Source organism: Oryza glaberrima, chromosome 1 (genome assembly GCF_000147395.1).
Source record: "Oryza glaberrima chromosome 1, OglaRS2, whole genome shotgun sequence".
NCBI classification, from domain to species: domain Eukaryota; kingdom Viridiplantae; phylum Streptophyta; class Magnoliopsida; order Poales; family Poaceae; genus Oryza; species Oryza glaberrima.
Window position 1 is genome coordinate 14208538 of NC_068326.1, and position 20278 is coordinate 14228815.

The 20278-nt window shown below is 42.2% G+C and overlaps 2 protein-coding genes and 1 pseudogene across 2 annotated transcripts; 2 read left to right on the top strand and 1 right to left on the bottom strand.

The window, feature by feature from the left end:
- Positions 1-4153: 4153 nt before the first annotated feature.
- Positions 4154-6048, bottom strand: LOC127758512 (probable glutathione S-transferase GSTF1). The gene is made up of 3 exons (XM_052283919.1): positions 5771-6048; positions 5619-5667; positions 4154-4789 (listed from the first exon to the last, which is right to left on the bottom strand). The coding sequence occupies exons 1-3, from the start codon at positions 5918-5920 to the stop codon at positions 4329-4331; spliced, it is 660 nt and encodes a 219-aa protein (XP_052139879.1). The 5' UTR covers positions 5921-6048; the 3' UTR covers positions 4154-4328.
- A 6026-nt stretch (positions 6049-12074) lies between these two features.
- LOC127760021 (probable glutathione S-transferase GSTF1) lies at positions 12075-14238 on the top strand (annotated as a pseudogene).
- A 366-nt stretch (positions 14239-14604) lies between these two features.
- On the top strand, positions 14605-17375 carry LOC127768901 (probable glutathione S-transferase GSTF1). Its single transcript, XM_052294571.1, has 3 exons — positions 14605-14808; positions 15629-15677; positions 16705-17375. The coding sequence occupies exons 1-3, from the start codon at positions 14659-14661 to the stop codon at positions 17154-17156; spliced, it is 651 nt and encodes a 216-aa protein (XP_052150531.1). The 5' UTR covers positions 14605-14658; the 3' UTR covers positions 17157-17375.
- The last annotated feature ends 2903 nt before the right edge of the window (positions 17376-20278 follow it).

A 20278-nucleotide genomic window follows, 5' to 3' on the forward strand; every position in this document is an offset into this window, starting at 1 on the left:
ACCTATCCATCCAACCGGCGTACCACTGAAACGGCAGAGCAACACATTGCGAGATGGCGTGATGATTCGTACTGCATGCTGCTGACGCTGCGTACATCGACATTGTAGTCATCTAAGAGTCGGATGTTGGGCCGTGTGTGTAGCATTTTCCTTTTGATTGTAAGCACTGGTATCAAATAAATGTCACTCCAAGAAAGATTGGAAAATAAATTTTGGTAGGTTCTATTTGTGTAGAAGGAAAAAAAATCTAAATTACTCCTAAACTATCGCGATGGTCTGAATTGCACAACTAAACAACAAAATAGGATATTTGATATCCCAAACTCTCTAAACCGAACGAGTAAACCCCTAACTCAATGTGAAGCGGTTGTGTGGCGTATACGTGCTAACCTAGTCAACACTAAAAAGTTAAAAATAATAAAGGACCCACATATAATATAGGCATTCTTCCCTATCCTGCTCTCTCCACCCTACCCTGGCTAAATCACCCATCCACCGCCGCCGCGTCCTAAATCCGCACAGCAAGCATGCCGACTGTCGCCACCATCGGCCACCTCCCAGCAGCGCCTCCTCCCAGATTGTGACATCCTAGCCAAATTAGGATGAGGCCTATGTAGCCTACGAGAGCTGTGTGTATATGTTTAGTACCACCTTACTAGTTTAGCAAAACTGGAACCAATTTATAAAGGTTTGTCCCTCCAACCATACCATTCCCGGGTTAACCCTCTTACACGAAGCAAGGATGAAAGTGTAAGTGGAATGGTATTTGTAAGTGGGGATGCCCGTCTAATTGGTTGGCTACGCGGTTCTAGACGAAGGGCCATTACAAATGGTAAGTGAGGCACATGACATGGCATATGGGGGCCGGTACTAGACGTACAGACATGCGCTAAGAGGGGTGTGTTCCTGTACATTTGCCTATATGCCTGTGTGGCTATGTGGGTGAGTTGGACTGACGGGGACGTCGGGTCCTTTGAGAGGGGTGTATGTGACATCCTGACTCAATTAGGATGAGCCATGTGTGGCCCATGACAGCTACGTGTACATGTTTAGTACCACCTTACTAGTTTAGCAAGAGTGGACCATTTGCCTATATGCCTATGTGGGTGAGTTGGACTGACGGGGACGCCGGATCCTTGGGGGGGAGGGGGTATGTGACATCCTGGACCAATTAGGACGAGAGTTGTGTGTACATGTTTAGTACCACCTTGCTATAGCAAGAGTGGAACCAACTTACAAGGGCTTGTCTCTCCAACCATACCACTTTCACTTGCAAGGGCTTGTCCCTCCAACCATACCACTCCCGGGTTAACCCTCTTACATTAAGCGGGGACGAAAGTATAAGTGGAGTGGTATGTGGAAGTGAGCCTGCACATCGGATGGGCTAGTGTAAGTGGAGTGGTATGTGGAAGTGGGCCTGCCCATCGGATGGGCTAGCTACACAGTTCTGGAGGGAGTGTTGTTACACAGACGTGCTCCCTAGTTCTGGCTTCGGCTGCGACCTCCTCCTTATCAATCACATTGCCTCCTCACCCCTTCCCCTTCCTCCTCTCCCCCTTCGGCAGTCATGTCCCAAGTGACGACCTCCTCACAGATGAGCCCGCTCACTGTTGTCCTCCATGAACTAACACAAGGAGCGTGCCGCACGCTGATTTGGTCCTAGGGCCATGGCGCGCCGCGCCGGCAAATGGAAAACTCTAATGAATGTTCGGGAGTTAGGGAATAATTTGGACCCCTTCACCTTCCTCCTCCTCCTTGTCAATCCCATTACCTCCTCACCCCTTCCCCTTCCTCCTCTCCCCCTTCGGCAGTCATGTCCCGAGTGACGACCTCCTCGCAGATGAGCCCGCTCACTGTTGTCCTCCATGAGCTAACACGAGGAGCATGCCGCACACTGATTTGGTCCTAGGGCCATGGCGTGCCGTGCCGGCAAATGGAAAACTCTAACGAATGTTTAGGAGTTAGGGAATAATTTGGGAAAAATCGGGAACTGCAACCTATAGGTCGACAGGGAAGACATGGCTGTATGAGTGCATGTCGCGGGAGACTGATGACATGGTGGCGTGGTTTTTGTGTGTTAACGTCAAAATTTGGTAAGCCCCGAAGTCATCATCGGCCTAAAGTCAGTATCGGTTTCGAGTCCTGGAATTGGCTGATGGAAATTATCAACTTCTATTAGTTGGATTCTTGATGGATTCGTTTAAGAAAATTAATCAATTAAAGAAAGTTTATCTAGAAGAGAGTTGAAGGAGGATGCGGCATGACAATTTATCTATTAATTAGTTAGAGTTAAATAGTTTCTTTTATTTTTAAGAAAGTGTGTTTAATGCCCGATCTGGACTTGTGTTTCTCCTTTTATCTTTAGGAAAGTTTGAGTTTTATCCAATAAGGACTAGTATCTACACATAGGTATAAATATGTATACTCGAGCCCTTGTAATTTATCTCACGGATCAATACAACTAATCTCGGCGCATTGCCACCCTCTTTTTCGGTATTTTTCTTATTATCGGCAGAACTTGGCACCTGACACGGGGCTGCATCGGCTTTGATCTCCGGCGAAGGGGTAAACCCTACGTTCTGTTGGCCCTAGTGAATGTATCGGCTATATCGGTGTTGTTCAAGACTGCATCGGTTCGACCTCTTGGATTGCTCTGGTTCGGTTAAGATATTTGCCTACCTGATAGTTCAATTTTATCTTTAATAGCATTGTGTTTAGAGACGTATCGGTTTAGTTGAGACTGTCTCGGTTAGGTCTAATCTTCTGACTTAGCCGATATATCTCAACAATCACAATGATACTTTAGATAGATTAGTTATATCCATCATATTAGACAGATTTATTGGCTCATTGAGTGCTTCATTATTATATACAATCTCATGTTGTATTGGTTAGGTCTGACATACTAGATAGTTGTTGATAATCCCTAAGTCTTGCTAAGCCCATAGGTTCATGCTAATGTTTTATCGGAGGGTTAGCCGATCTTATTTGATATGTTAAATTTCCCTTTGATTGTTTTACTCTCTTGGTTAAATTTAATACATGACGACCACCCTGGAAAACAATCAAAGGCTCGATTGTTTACACCTTATACTTCCTTCATACTAAGTGTTGCATCAATTGGGTTTGACCTACTAAGTCGTACTTGGAATTGTAAGAACTAACTTGCTGTTTGGTTGCTGATAAGGGTAGCATCGGGGTTTCAGCCGATGAGTTATCTAAATGTCGCATTGGCTTGTAAGGATTATATACAAGTTTATTTTAGCCGATTAGTTCATTACTTCAATATATTATCGTCGGTTGATTGGATTGTTTGTTCAGATTTTTTTCTTGTTTATCTAAGTGTCAGAATATACATTTGACATATAACCGATTATTCAAAACCCTATTGACATCGGCTAAGTGTCACTACATCGGCTTGTTAGCTGATGGGTTATTTGATCGTCAATATATCTATCTTGTCAGTTACATGATCAAATTGACTGACACGCCCACATCTCATCAAAGATTAGGAACTACACAGCAGCAGCAGAAGATCTCCCAAACCTTTGTATTGTTTTTTTTTTCATCAACACTGTGCCAAGGAGGAGGATGAGGCCTTGCCGATGAGCTCAACAGGCTGGCCGTCAACGCGTACTTAAGGTAGGGGAGGGAAGAGAAAAGAATAAAAGGAATTGAGTAACAATGACTCTTTAACATGTGGGTCCTCCGAATTTTTTCTTTTTTTATGCTGGCTGAACTACCACGCTGGAACAAAACCAATCCAGATCGAGATATGGAGGTTATTTGTCTAGTTTAAAAAGTTTGAGGTTTTACATATCCGGTTTTGTAGTTTATAGGGTGTAATTCGAACAGCCGCGAGTCTTGGGGCAATCCAGATTTTTTTTCTTTTTAAAATATCAAATTTTAAAAAGGTTTAAGTAAAACAGAACTCCATGACTCCATGTGTTTGATGGTCTACTGCAACAAGTGGTGCCGCACTTATTACCAATTAATGTAGCTCGGTTTCTTGCTACTCCGAGGTTCACGACTTGTTCAAGTTTTCGTTAAAACTTGCTTTTGTAAAAAGAAAAAAACATTTTTATACTTTATTCACTTCATCAAAACAAACCTCTTTAGTTTGCCGATTGGGATTTAGACAAGAAACCGAACATGCTGAACCGCCAAGCAAATTGCACAGTCATGCAATTCGGCTGCTGTCTTATTTAATCAAATTGCACATGCGCGAAAACATTAAGAAAGCCACAGCAAGATTCAGGGTAATCATCAAGAAGAGAACTATCCGATTGGCCATCCACCGAATTCAGGATTTCAGGTCGTCCTCACGCCTACGCCCCCTGAGGAGCCATGACCGCGGCGAGCTTCTTGACGGACGGCCTCGCCATGAGCCTCTCCCACCATGCCTTCACATGAGGGTACGAGTCGAACAGCGACGCGTACGGTGTCCCCATGAAGTAGAAGGTGTAGGGGAAGTGGTTCAGGTCGGCGAAGCTGACGAAGTCACCTGCGAGGTACGTGCTCTGTGACAGTCGTGCCTCGTACACCTCCAGCACCTTCTTCAGCTTCTCCGCGCTCTCGTCCACGACCTTTTGGTTAGTTGGGATCCCACGCTTGGCTGGGTTGATGATGCACTCGTACACAATCGGTGAAATCGCCGAGTTGTACTGGTGTGTCTCCACCTCGGTCCAGACATCCACCATGGCTGCCTCCCTCAAGTTGCCTTCCCGGAGTAGGTCAGCTTCCCTCGTCTTGTACTTGCGTAGGATGTACTTTCCAATAGCGCGGGACTCTGAAACGGATATGACGTAAGTCAGATTTCTGAGCCCTCGCTACTACGGTGCTCTATAATTATCGTTGATCTGATTTGATCAAAATATTTGAATCTATTTATAATACCACCTTGTTAGTTAGTGGTAGTAGAAAAGTAAAGAGGCATTATGTTAAAAAAAGATATGAAAGGTTATAATCATCACTTAGCAGTGACTAAATTATATATATTTTTGTTTTTTATGAATATGAGCGATACCAACTTAATCGATGACCACATATTGATCTAGCCGGAAAAAAACATAAACGATAAATTTACCCTAATCACTTTATTAGTAAATTACTAGTTTACTATTAATACGGTTCAGATTATTTCTACCAGTAGTATATCACTACAAATAGAGAGCATCGGAGTATCGCTTAACGGTGTATTATTGTGCAGTAAAACATGTTTAGTTTGGTTAGTTCTGTGTTAACATCATGATGACAAAAACATTTCAGCGGGAAGTAGCTAGTCATGACCAAGAGTAGCCACCGACACTCCGACAACTCCAGATCCATCTCATTAGATTTATTAGAGTTACAAAACACGCTTTTTAGTTATTTTCAATCTTACTAATTTTTAATAGGATAATGTTATTTATATTGGTCCAACATAGGCAATATGCAGAGTGATGTCTTTAGATGATATGAACAAGATAGGGCTGTTCTGAGGGCCATATTTGTAGACGTGTGTCGTATGCTTCGTCGATGTAACCGGAAAAAAAAATGTTCCAAGTAAAACCTGGTACGGCTCTTAAGAGTTGAGAGCGAGAATTAACCGAAGCTAAGCTAAGATCAGGCTTACTTACCAAAGAGGTACAGATCCCCGTCCTGGAAAGCTGGGATTTGCCCGAACGGCTACATCAAATCAGGCGTCGTCACCACCAAATCAGGATTCAGGAGCATATAAAATCATGTCGTAGAGGGCAGAAGAGCAGAGGCATCACGTGTGTACACGTACGTTGCGTTTGAGGTGTTCGGGGCTCTTGTGCTCCATGACCGTGAAGTCGACGTTGACGACCTCGTACTCGGCGCCGACCTCCTCCAGGCACAACAGCACCCTCGCCACGTTCGTCGATTGCGCCGGCCCAAACACCTTCACCGGCGTCATCTTCTCAGCTATCCGAGCTCACGGCCACTGGTCGGCTGCGCGAGTGAGCGTGCGCAAACAAGGAGGAGTCTTTAATTGGAGCTTAGCTGGTGTGTGTTGTACGTGCCTGGTGGTAGCTTTAGCATGCGGTGCGCGAGGCCGGCTTTTATAAGCTAGCGGTGGTTTCTTGAGAGAAAAAATTGCAGTGGTTGGTGTGGTGCGTAGGCATTCGACCCTGTTGGGCGCAAAGATAGCTTTGCGACCAATTCTTGTGGCGCAAAGAAGAGCATAAAGCCAAACGAAAGAGCACTAGTGTTACCACTGGACTGGAGCACTAGTGTGTGGTGTTTACCATGTTGGGCACAACACACACGTGCTGTTCGTGTGGTGCACAGAGAAGAGCTGGAGAGATCGAGTTCTGGATGGCTCGTCTAGCTAGCTAGCTAGGTGAAAGAGCCAGTACGTAAAAGGCGGTAATAATGAGTAGTGCCTTCTAACGAACAACATTAACCTTCTGGAGGATTCTGAAGGTGAAAAGAAAAGGTGCTGGTGGTTGGCTGCAGTCTTGCAGACGTCAGTTCAGGATTCGGAAGGTGAAGGTGTTGGTGGTTGCCGGTTGGTTGCAGACGTCGGCTCCACCCGAATACAGTACCGAATGTGATCCATTCCATTACTGCGAATCCGTGACTGGAACGGCGAATAAAGGTGATCTTCATTCGCTGGGGAAGGGAAGAAGAATCCAGTCCAGTCCAGGATGGAGCTGCTTGCGTACGCACGGTACATTTCGCTGTAAAACGCCCTTCAACCACAGAAGGAATAGTTCACCTGTGCTCCCTTAACTTACCTTATCGATGAATCCGATTTTCGTCCTTCAACCGAAAACCAGATACAACAGTACCTTTATTGCTAAAACCGGTGCAATATAAGTCCCATAACGGTTTGGACGATGGTTTTAGCTGACGTGACGCCTACGTAGCTAAATTGACTCGGTCTTCATCTGACGTGGCAATTTGATTTGGAAAATAATAAAAATTGTGACCCCACATGTCTGTTACACCAAAAGAATGAATTAGAAAATGGTGGGACCCAAATAGCCCCACGTATCATTCTCACCCCTCCTCTTTTTCCTCCTCTCTCCCTATCTCCTCTCTCTCCATCTCTCTCCCTTTCCTCTCTCTAGGCGCCACAGCATCTCGGGGAGATCCAGTGGAGGCGGCGGGCGATGGCAGCGACGACGACATGGAGGGTAGGGCGTCGGCGGTTGGAGCGCTTGGGACGGGCTCCACACGGGCATCACCCACCCAGAGAAGCTGCTCTTTGTCTTCGCCCGCAGCGTTGGCGCAGACCCTGCGCGGGGGCTTGTGGAGGAGTTCGGGGCCACGGCGCCGCCCAACTCCGACGAACTAGAGCTCGCGAGGGCGAGGTGGCTGAAGCTGCACGACTGTAAGTGCAGCTCCCGGCACTGCGCCCACGGGAACTCCAGCTCGTCAGAGACGGGCGGTGCCACGACCTTGAACTCCTCCACGAGCCCATGCGCAGGGTCTGCGCCAGTGCCTGGATGAAGACAAGGAGCAGCTTCTCGAGGCAGGCGGCATCCTGCGCACAGAGCCCCTCCACCAATGCTCCCACCGCGGACACCCTGCCCTTGTCCTGCGTAACCGCTGCCGTCGCGTCGTTGGCCGTTGCCGCTGGACCTTTCTGTGATGTCATGGCGCCTGGAGTGAGGAGAGGGGAGAGAGAGGGAGAGAGGGGAGATGGGAAGAGAGGAGGAAGAATTAAGAGGAGGGGTGAGTATGACATGCTCCCCCCACATGGGCCCCACCATTTTTAATTCATTCTTTGGGTGCAACTGACATGTGGGGTCACGATTTTTATTATTTTCTAAATCAAATTGCCACGTCAATTCCACGTTAGATGAGGACCGAGTCAATATAGCTACGTAGGCGCCACGTCAGCTAAAACGGTCATCCAAACTACCATGGGACCTATATTTCATCGGTTTTGATAGTTGAGAGACCTGTTGTATCTGGTTTTCTGGTTGAAGGACGAAAATCGAATCGTTGACAAGTTAAGGGACCTGAGATAAACTTATTCCACCACAGAAAAGATGACGAGAGATTAGCTGGGCCTAGGATGCTGCCTGCCATGCGCTGTTGCTCCTGCGGTGTGTGTTAGACGGGCTCTCTCATGGGCCGAAAGCAGATAAGTTAGCCTGGCCTAATACAGCAGTAGCTCATCGATGAGCCTTATGCTCTCGCTATTTACTTCTTCCCCGACAAAAATCGGTTTGGAAATTTCCGAACGTACCACTCCATAAAACTAATATAATAATAATATTCTTACTGATATTACGGTATCCAAAATTTAGTTTTTCTAATTTCTATGTATTGAAGTTGACACTAAATAATATCCATAAATATAAAAATTTCTCAACTGTTTTCAACCGTTTATGTAAAGTCATAGAAAAATATCGTTTCCGGTTATTTCTGGCCGTTTTCACTCCTGTCCATAGGGGCCACAGCACTTTCTGCTGATCAGGGAAGCAATTTTGGAGCTTGTTCATTAGCTTTGTTTGTTTGCTTCGTTGCATGAGAAATTTGTAATGTCAGACAAGTTACGTTTTCCGTAAGATGATTTATCCCCATTTCACCCTTTCTTTCTTTCTTTCTTTCTTTCTTTCTTTCTTTCTTTTTAAAACACAATACAAACATAGACGCCCACAATACGCGTACACTCACCTATATGAACACACACGCACATCCTACCTCTATGAACACCCCCGAAAGACTGGAGACGTCACATACCACTGAAAGAATAATTAACCGTAAATAGAAGCACCCCATGTCAAATTTAGGATTTGAACCTGGATGAGTTGATTTCACCACAAGAAACATTAATCGGTTGAACCACGCTCACTTCCGCCATTTCGTCCTTTCTGAAAGACACGTCAGAGCAAGCAGATTATATTTCGGAAAAAAGATCGTCGGAAAGTGTTTTATTTACTCAATATCTCAAGAGTGTCAACCAAACAATCATAAAAAAGTTTTAAATGAAATCAACATCATAGTTGTTTCATGTTGCATTAAAAATGAACTCCTATCCTTCCCCATCCTTGCTTCGATGCTGCCGGAGCGAGCCGTCGGCAAGCCACGTGGCGAGCTAGGAGGGAGGCGGCGGGGCAACACCTAAGGTGCGAGGAAAGGGGTTGTAGTGAAGGTGGACATTGGTGAGGTGCAGGAGGTCCCACGGTGGTTGGCGAGGAGCGGCATAGCGCTTTGAGGCGGTGATCGGCGAGGCACGACGCATAGGCGATGGTCCTGTGGTGATCGACGATGAGCTGCGCAGTGCATGGAGGCGGCCATTGTCGAGGCGGCATGGCTAGATCTGGCGTTCCCTCGCCTGGACCCAGTGTCTCCTGGTCTCATTTCCCTGTCTGGTCGAAGCAGAGCCATCATTGAGGAGGTGGGGTGGAGTTCACCAGGACGGAGCGGAGGTGGTTGGCCTAGCATTTGGGAGCGGCCGGCAAGGAGGCTAGCTGGAGCTCGTTGTAGTAGATGGAGGTACAGGGCTAGCTGCAGCGACAGGGCTCCAGGGTGGCGTTGATGGCTACCGAATTGGTAGCTTACCGATGGTGGCAACATGTAAGTTTCCCGATGGAGAATGGCACTAGTGCCTACCTGATCGTGGGATTCCCGACATCACGGCGAAGTTGGAGGCGGTAGCGGACTTGGTGACGACGGCAGTCGGTGGTGGTATTGGGTAGAGACTTCGGTTAGTCCTCCATCCCTCCCTCTATCATCGAAAAACGAGGGTTGATAGCGGTGGGGGCTAGCCCTCCCCCATGTTGGTGGGCCAGTTCGTATGCATGGTGACTGTGGTGAATGATTGGTTCGGCGATGGCAGATAAAGTCGGCGATGGTGGAGGCTCTCAGCGGCGGTGTCCTAGGGACAGCGACACTAGGCGAGCTCCAGCACCCGGATCTGACTATGGCCAAGTCAGGATTGCAGAAAGGTGGTTGTAGGTGACATGGATGATTGACAATGTGATGGTCATCGACTCGCCTAATGCAGATGAAGACAAGAACAACAGAGGCTCTCAACAGTAGCTGCCAAGCGAGCGTTGGCGCCAATATATGAGTGTGGGTAGGTGTGGATGGTGGTGGAGCATCTCTGGCAAGCTCATGGCAGTAAAGGCAGGTGCATGTCGTGCTGAACAGCTCTGTGTGATGCTCTAGGAACGGCTGGGAGTTTGAAAGTTTGCGGAAAATGATGGTGGTGCAACATAGCGGATTCGCGGCGCACTAGGTAGTTTCAACTCTCCCCATCCTCCCTCTCATGCTGTGACAAAAGGAGTAAGTCATCTTTGATGGTTGAAGCTAAGTCTTCAAGTAGCTTTTTTTTTCTTGTTTTCTTCTTTGTTTCTTCTATGCGGGGTTTAGAGTCTAAATAACTCGTATAAGATTTGAATGTGTATATAGTTCATGGATATAGAGACCAAATTTAAGAAAATCCATTATCTTAAAAAATGTTGCATTAAAAATATGAAGGTTTGAATTGGAAATACATACTTCCTTCATTTTAGGTTATAAGTTGTTTTGACTTTGGTCAAAGTCAAACTGTTTTAAGTTTGACTAAGTTTATAGACAAATATAATAATATTTATAATATTAAATTAGTGTCATCAAATCAATATTGAATATATTTTGATAATGGGTTGAAAATATTACTACTTTTTTCTATAAATTTTCAAACTTAAAACAGTTTGGCTTTGACCAAAGTCAAAACATCTTATAACTTGAAACGGAGGGAGTAGGTAAAATACTTCTCATACTATTTAAAGTTTGATTTGTTCCTTTTTTCCGTCAATATATAGATCAACTTTAAAATATGCAGTCCCATCGTTTCATCTAAAACTGGTTAAAATCCGTAACGTTTGTTAATGATAAAAAAAACAATTTATATGGAAAAAATTTATATACTTCATCCGTCCCTAAATATTTGACGCCGTTGACTTTTTTAAGCATTTTTGACTATTCGTCTTATTAAAAACTTTTGTGAAATATGTAAAACTATATGTATACATATAAGTATATTTAACAATTAATAAAATAATAGGAAAAGAATTAATAATTACTTAATTTTTTTTTAATAAGATGAACGGTCAAACATTTTTAAACATTTTTAAGAAAGTGAACGGCGTTAAATATCTAGGGACGGAGGGAGTATGTTTTCAGCAACTTAAAAACTATGTAAAAAAATAAAATAAGATGAAAGTTATAAAAATCAACTTTGAGATTATGATTTAAATTTTAAATTTTGGATGTGACTGATAAGCTAATAGGGAAATCTGAGCTAAATATCCCTGTAATTTCAGGGTAAACGAGGAGGAATGTCCTAGAGGTGTACATATCTAGCTCAACTAAACTTTTTTTTAAAAGAAAATCAAGTTAAGAAAGGCACTTGAAGGTGCCCAAAAATTACCGTTTTCCTTTTGTACTGAAGAATGTAGAACTCAATGAACATTGGTCAACAACGAATGTACGGTCTGCCTAGTGGCGGAAGCTAGTATCCTTGAAGTGTCCCAGACTTTCCAGGAAATAACTCGGTAGAAATAAATTCAGACTACTAAGGCCGTATTTAGATTTAGATTTTTTCTTCAAACTGTCCATCACATCAAATGTTTGGACACATACATGAAGCATTAAATGTGGATGAAAAAAAACCAATTACACAGTTTGCATGTAAATCGCGAGACGAATCTTTTGAGCCTAATTACACCATGATTTGACAATATGGTGCTACAGTAAACATTTGTTAATGACAGATTAATTAGGTTTAATATATTCGTCTCGCAGTTTACAGGCGGAATCTGTAATTTGTTTTGTTATTAGTCTACAGGCCTGTTTACTTTGATGAAAAAAAACCTTACCAAATTTTGGAAGGATTTCTTATATAGTTAACAAAATTTAGCACCAAACTAAATGTAACCATTTTTTTTACAACTTTATCAAAATTTGGTAAGATTGAAAATGACATTAAAGTTAACAGGCCCTATATTTAATACTTTAAATATATGTCCGTATATTTAGTCTTGTATTCTTGTCGCCTGCTTCTGATTGTTGATTTGCAGGCAGCTCACCTGGTCGACTTCCACACCGCATCATATTCTCTAGCTCCATGCCTTCATCTTGTTCAGGTTCCTACTGATAATAATTAACAAGGATATACCGATCATATCGATGGCGCCTGTGAAGGTGTTTGGACCGGCGAAGTCGACCGCCGTGGCTCGGGTGCTGGTGTGCCTGGAGGAGGTCGGCGCTGAGTACGAGCAGGTCGGCGTACACATCCCCGCCGGCGAGCAGAAGAGCCCGGCGCATCTCGCCCGCAACGTACGTAACGCGATCTTCCCTCTTGACTCTCGTGCAAATTCAAAACTTCTATGTAGCTGAGAAAGAGTCAGAACCAATCTCAGAAGTAGTACTACTTCATGTAGCAAGATTAGGATATGTACAATGGTCGTTAATAGTGGTCTCTTAGCGTTGCTAATTAGAAATACTTGTTGACATGAAGGAAGGAGAAAGAGGAGAGACAAAACATCGTTGTTAGGGCATGTACAAATGTAGAGTCGGATATGAGTTCTACGTTATTTAGAGACTAGCATCCTACAACAGTTAAAGACAATATGGTCTCTAATCATTAATGTATCAAAATATTTTTTCTTACTTTTATTTCCTTTCTTTCACCACCATGCAACAAAATTTGCTCTAGTAATTGCTAAGAGTCGACTCTGAGCCGTTGTCATGCATAACAACCATACTCCTTTCTCTTTCCTCCATGTTACCAAATTTACTTGCATGGCAATAGAGAAAGAACACTAATAAATACCGTTGTACATGCCCTTATGCATGACAACGGCTTAACAACGACTCTTAGTCATTATAATATAGAAATATGGTTGCATGAGGATAAAAATATGGAAAGAATATTAATAAAAGGAATATTTTTTGAGTTAATGATTAGAGCCTTTGTCGTCTCAACTATTATAAAGACATGGTCTCTAAATATCTTGTATTGTTTAAGAGACCATACCTGTCTCTAACATTGAACATGCACTTAGAGCTAAGCTAGATTTGCCCTCGTATGAGTCGATCTTTATTTGTTTTCTTTCTATCTGCTTTCAGCCATTCGGTCAAGTTCCAGCTTTCCAAGATGGCGATCTTATCCTTTTTGGTAAGATATCTCTAGGGGAAAAGTTGTACATACTCTAGAACTGAATAGAACACTACTTAATATAAAGAATCTAAACATGCTTTTTTGTCATGATTCGTTGTAATATATGGTGTTCTATACAATCCTACTGTTTGAGATATTTGTGTGTATGCATTTCTTATTCTGTTTTTGCCGTTTATCTCTCCCAGTCTATTCCGATTCTGTTTCTATAAGTCGGTTGAGATATTGTGGAGAGGTAGAGGCTATATGTACACATGTTGCGCGATGAATCTTTTTATCGCGTTGAGCTATCCCTGCTTTCACCTACATTGATATATTATAGGATGGAGAGAGTAAATGTTATAACTTTGATGAAATAATCAAAAGTTCAAAACATAAGCATAATTGTAGGGTATTTTGGTAAGTTTTAGTCTAGACTTTGGTACTTTCCAATACCTAAGTCAATGAGAAATATCAAAATTTGTATTAAAAAATATGATAACCTTTTAAGAGATAGGGAGAATACGAAAAATGAGATACTTAGGGTATCTACTTATATAATCCACTCATATATTTTTACGCCTCGTAACAATACAAATGAATGTGAATACGTAAATTTAACTAAGCTGTTGTCTTCTCTGCCATCGTTACCAAGTTGTCACTTTCTTTTGTCGATTGACAGAGTCTCGTGCAATTGCAAAATATATACTCCACTTCGCAAAAGCGCATCAGACTTGCTGAAGGAAAGCAACCTCTCGCAGTCTGCAATGGTCGATGTGTGGCTCGAAGTTGAGTCCCAAACTTTCGACACTGCCATGTCAGCAATCACTTTCCAATGCTTAACAATACCCACTTTCATGGGCGGAATTGCTGACGACAAAATCGTGGAGGAGAATTTGGGGAAACTGAAGAAAGCCCTTGAGGTTTACGAGGCACGCTCGTGCAGGTTCAGGTACTTGGCCGGTGATTTCATCAGCCTGGCAGATCTCAGCCATTTTCCTATGGCGCACTACTTGTTAGCTACTCCTCATGCATCAGTGCTCGATGCATACCCACATGTGAAGTCTTGGATCAATGATTTGATGAAGAGGCCGGCTGTGAAGAGGGTGAGAGAGCTTATGGAGGCATGATGAGAAAAAAGAGATATCCATCAATTAATCATCAGTCTGTAGGTATGAAATGTTTGTCATTTCTGGTGGGGCTGTTAGTTAATTATAATGGCTTAATCCAGAGAAAGGAAGGAACGACATTCATTATCTTAATTAAAACAAAAAAATGTCACGCCTCCATGTGTCCACGTAGCTTATTATGCAGCTTTGAGTTGAGAGACTTAATTCCAAGTTGTTTCATGATTTGATCAGATTATTTAAAAAAAAAATCTCTGCTGTTGAGATATGCATCTCCGGATCTCCCCATGAGTTGACCACTACAGTGCTCTGATCAACTCGCTATAAAAGCGACCAACCCCTTCGCCTTCGCCTCAAGTCACACAACGCCATCAATCACCATCTACACCTCTAGAGAGCTAATTAAGCTAAGGAAAGAGAAAAATGGCGCCGGCGAAGGTGTACGGGCCGGCGATGTCGACGAACGTGATGCGCATCCTGGTGTGCCTGGAGGAGGTCGGCGCCGAGTACGAGGTCGTGCCCGTCGACATGTCCACCGGCGAGCACAAGCGCCCGCCTCATATCTCCCGTAACGTAAGTACAAACGTCGCGCGCGTGCGTCTTCTCTTGCTCTTGTGTAATCGATCGCTTATTACCGGAGTTGCAATTGCACACGATGGTAGCTTAGTACTAGGTACTAGCTAAGATAGTATTCAAAGAGAGTAGGAATAGCTAGGCAGCTAGTGACGTTTTGGGTTTACAATAAGGTAATTTTTTTCTTAGCCAAGTTTGTATGATAGCGTAAAAAAATCATTAACATTAAATTAGGTTTATTAAATTAACTATTATATATACCTTTTACTATATGAGCATCTTATATTAAAAATGTTGCTATATTTTTTTTTTATAAAACTGGTCAATAAATTTGACTTAAATAAAACCAGAACATATAACAGACGCTCGCATTGAAGTTTTGGCATGCTCATCATTAGTTACGAAGAGTAGCTATATTTTTAGCATCATATTAAAAAAATATTCAAAACGTTTTTATATGATAAATAATTACCTACTCTTACATTATAATTACGATGTAAATTTTCAATCTTAAACTGCAATTATATTATACGATTTAATATTTACATTTGGATTTTTCCTAATACACAACATATAAGATAATTAGGATTAAAACTAATTTATTATCTACGTACAAAATTAGAGGACATAGGACAGATAGAAGCATATGCTTACATATAGAAGAGAGCGGGAAAAAATAAATCAAATCAAGTTAAAAAAACGTGGCACCATATTTTTAATAAAACCGTTAATTATTACTAGTTTCGACGCCATCGGTGTTATCTTTAGGTTCTGTTAATGTTAATCACGTCTTTTGTATCTCTCTCTCTATGTGTTGCAGCCCTTTGGGCAGGTTCCAGCGTTCGAGGATGGCGACCTGACTCTGTTCGGTGAGATAGCATCGTATACTGCCCACTTGCTTTGTGATGTGACATTGGATCGATCAACACAAACTATTATTGTGTGTGTATAATAAACTATAAATAATTTTAACTTTTTTCTAGTCAAACTTATTGAAGATTGACCAAATTTATTAAAGAAGATTAATAATATTTTCAGCACAAAATAAATATATTTTATATTATATTTAATGAAATACCGTACCTGTTATCAAATTTTTCTATAAACTAAAACAAATATAAAATAAAATTAACTAGAAAAATGTTAAATCGACTTATAAAATAAAACGGAGGGTACCATTTTGCTTGCATCATTGCTATTTTCTTGGAAGATATTTTAGATAACTGTTCCAGTGTTCCATTATAGACTTTAGTAATTTAAAAACGAGAATACAATAGCAAGAAAGTCAAACACTCTGATTCCTTTCGGAGTAGTAATATATTGTTCTCGCTAAGCACATGTTCCGAATTCACTAGGTGATGCTTGACCTTCAACCACTGCAATACTCTTGCTTCCTACTTCTATCACCAAGAGTAGAATAAATTAAAGTATATTTTGGACACTAATTTTTATTACATTCGTTTTTAAACAACTGACAGTGAACACTGTTTATTTTAAACTTGACCATTCATTTGTTTTTGAAATATTTATAAACACTAAACGGAATGCCATGTAATTAAAATCTACAGTGTCCTAAGGATAAAAACGAATTTTTGGTTCATTTAATCTGACCATTTAAAGTTTCAATAGTATATTTGATACATACCACAGTACAATATATAATTACCACAGTGATACACACGCCAATTTTCATATAACTGTCAATATCTCACCTTCTTTTACCTTCCACTAAATCGAATATGATAATAACTGAGCTCAAACTTAATCACTATAGTTCAATCTGGTGTAAACCTCATATGCCATTGGTGTCAACGGTCGCCACAATTATTTGACTTGTCATTTTCATCTTATATCCATTGTTCTTCCACCGATATGACAAGCTGCATTTTAACACAGAGTCCCGCGCAATTTCAAAGTACATACTTCGCAAACATGGATCTGACCTACTAAGGGAGAGCAACCTCTCTGAGTCTGCAATGGTGGATGTTTGGCTGGAAGTCGAGTCGAGCCATTTCGACGGCGCGATGTCGCCGATCATCTTCCAGTGCTTCATCGTCCCCATGTTCATGGGTGGAGCAACTGACATGGGAGTGGTCAATGAGAGCTTAGAGAAGCTGAAGAAAGCCCTTGAAGTCTACGAGGCGCAGTTGTCCAAATCCAAGTACTTAGCCGGGGATTTCATTAGCTTGGCAGATATCAGCCATTTCCCGACGGTTTATTACCTGCTGGCATCTGCCCATGCTTCTGTGCTCGAAGCCTATCCGCGTGTGAAGGCTTGGATCGATGATGTGATGCAGAGGCCGAGCGTGAAGAAGGTGACAGAGGCTCTGAAGATGCCGTCTGCTTAATAAAAACTGAAGCTATACAGTTTGTAGTAATGAACTCAATTTCAGCGTTGCGTGACATCGGTGTGTGGATCAGAGGATATGATGCAGCAGTTTGCATCATCTGTATGACTATATTCGTCTAGAAAAAACGTGTTGTTTGTTCATTAATAAGCAGTGTAGCGCCTATATTTATGAGATGCACATTATCTTCAATAAATTTATATGGTATTGAACTTTTCACTACAGCTTATGATGAGATAAATATCTGTCTAAAACTGACAAATATAAACATGCATCTATATTGATAGGATTATTTTTCTATGCCTCCTTTGTGGAGCTACAGGTAATGAAAAGTTATAGTACCTATACAAAAGAGTAATCGAGTAAAAAGAAACCTTTCATTGAAAATATTAGATCATTTTTGCCATGCAAGCAAGTCCTCTTGGACCACTCCAACACTATACATGATTAATATGAGTCGATAATTGTTCAATCCAGGTTTTATCACTTAATTAGCTGACCTACTTCCTCCTTTCACAATGTAAGACTTTCTAGCATTACCCACATTCATTTAGATGTTAATGAATCTAGACATATGTATGTGTTTATATTTATTAACATCTATATGTATGTGGGCAATGCTAGAAAGTCTTACATTGTGAAACGGAGGGAGTATGAAGTAACATCATGGAAAAACAACTTCTTGTATCAAGCCAACAGCTATGGACGGTGAAGCAATTCGATCGCCATGGCACTGGTGAGGGTGTTTGGCTCCGCGACACCAAGCAACACATGGCGGGAATTCGCCACAAAGCACCTAACAGCTGCCTAGAACTGATTTTTGGAGCACACTCTAATGGACAGTTTTTAACACCAGAAAAACTGTTAGCGGAGAACACATTTTAACTACATATATAGTATCGCACAAATATTCAATCAAGACAAATATAATACCCATTTTCTTCACATTTAAATGTACCGCATAATACAGCACACAAATGCAATACGCATTTTTTTCGCACAAGAAAAACGATGCTATCCACAACAGCAGCGCTCAAGTACTCAGGAATCAGGACTGAGCATGGGAGTACCATTTCTTTTCGGCTGAGCGAAGGTCTTCACTTAGAGTTTACAAGTCAGAATCATACATCCAAGGGAGATGGACCCAAGAAATAACTCTTTGTTTCTATGCTTATGGTTGGGATGCACCCTCAGCTATGCTCGAAGACTCGAAGTTGCATAACAAGTTATCGTGTATTTTCGGCACCATATGTCGGGAATATCCAGGCTTTTTCATCTCTTTCTAGCATGAACAGATAATGCCACATTTAGTTACTATCTAGGTTTAGAGGGACGCCCAGGGGACCTTAACACACCACTCCTTCATCTTTCAGGGTTTGTCCAGTCATTAGATAGGTACCTCGCTTTGACATTAAGTTAACTTGATAGACTTCAAACTAGAGTTGCCACACTCGATAGGCGGGTAGAACCATTAGGTCATTAAGGGTATTATGATAATGCCTTTATTTATGGGAGCACCATTATGCAACCCCTCACCGAAACACTGGCACCTCCTATGGGTAAATCGTAGGGCACACATGGGAGTGGGATATCATCATAACAATCGCACTATGGCTGACCCGACATTTGTTGGTAATCCAGCATTACATGGACTGTCATATTTTATGAAAGGAATGGTCGACACTACCGTCTAACCATGGCGACCCCTACTACTGTGGTGCCCAATCCTCCAGCTGGGTTTTCTGAAGGCACTTAGATCTTGTAATAGGGATCCTCGAATAAATGTAACCCTCCTATAGTGCTATGTAATATTATCTAAATCTGAACCTTCTGGTAGTCAAATTTTGTAACACCATGTCCTGTACGTGGTTCTATGTGACTACCATCCATCTTTATGTATGCAAACCTATGATAAATCAATGTGAAGTTATGTAAACTTTTGTGATTGCTCTTCCATTTTGAATTGATATGCTTGTTGTGCAGAACTTATTATTCTGTAAAGTTGAAATTTTACTCCTTTAAAACCTGCACAATAGAAACATAAATCTAGTACTCTATTCGGCTATCTCAAGTTTTGTCATATCTTGCTTAGCTTGCTCATGTACTCATTTGTACTTTGAGTGCAGGATGACGAATACTCGATCCATGTCCGGGAAACCGGAGGTCGGTGCTCCGAAACAATCCCTTCTAATTTAACCTGAGCTGGCACTCAGCCATTAGGTCATGCTAGAGGAAGTTGTCAAATCGCAGAAGGTGATCAATGTGATGATAAGCTTTCTTTACCACATATCTTAGCCACCCAGAACCGGCTATTTGAAAGGATGAAAGCAAATGCCTAGAATGTGGGTGCTGCTATGGTCAATCATGCAAAACAAGGACAATCCAAGCTCACCGACGTTCAATGCACTCACCCTCCACATCTCTTCTCTGCTACTGATCCACTGGCTCTGTGGCAGTGAATCCAAGCTTGACCTCTGCCGATGCAATAATGTGGAGAAAGCCTCCTATGCTTCCTATTACCTTCAGGGTGCAGCCTCAGCTTGGTGGGAGTCATACAAGACTCTTATTCCTCCCGATGAGCTTATCGGCTGGGTTGTTTACAAAGGAGGGATTTAGATCTGCTCATATACATGCCAGTCTCATGGAAATGCAGAAGAAAGAGTTTCTCAACTTGTAGCAAGGGAATATGTCCTTTATGGAATTTCTAGATTGCTTGAACTATCTAGGGCACTAAGCAACTTTAGAGATGCCCACTGAAGCTAGGAAATTTGAGCTATGCCGCGACCGACTTAATCTGGAACTCAAGCATGCTCTCTCTGCTCATAAAATTTCTAGCATGAAGACTCTGGCTGACAAGGCTCTTCGTGTGGAAGCCAGTGAAAAGGAAGTGCTTGAGGATCGCAAACGGAAGTGGGTAGCCAGAAAAGCCGCAAGTAGCAGCAGCTCTACCCGATGCGCCTTTCGCAGCCCACGATGGTCCGCTATGTGGCTTCGCAGCCACCGACGCCACAGTTTGCTGTTTCCCATCATTTAGCTCCGACAGCAGTTCAATTATATTCCTGTGGTGCCTCATCGCAAGGAAATCAGAATCGTGTAGCTAACATAAATGCTACAACGTACTG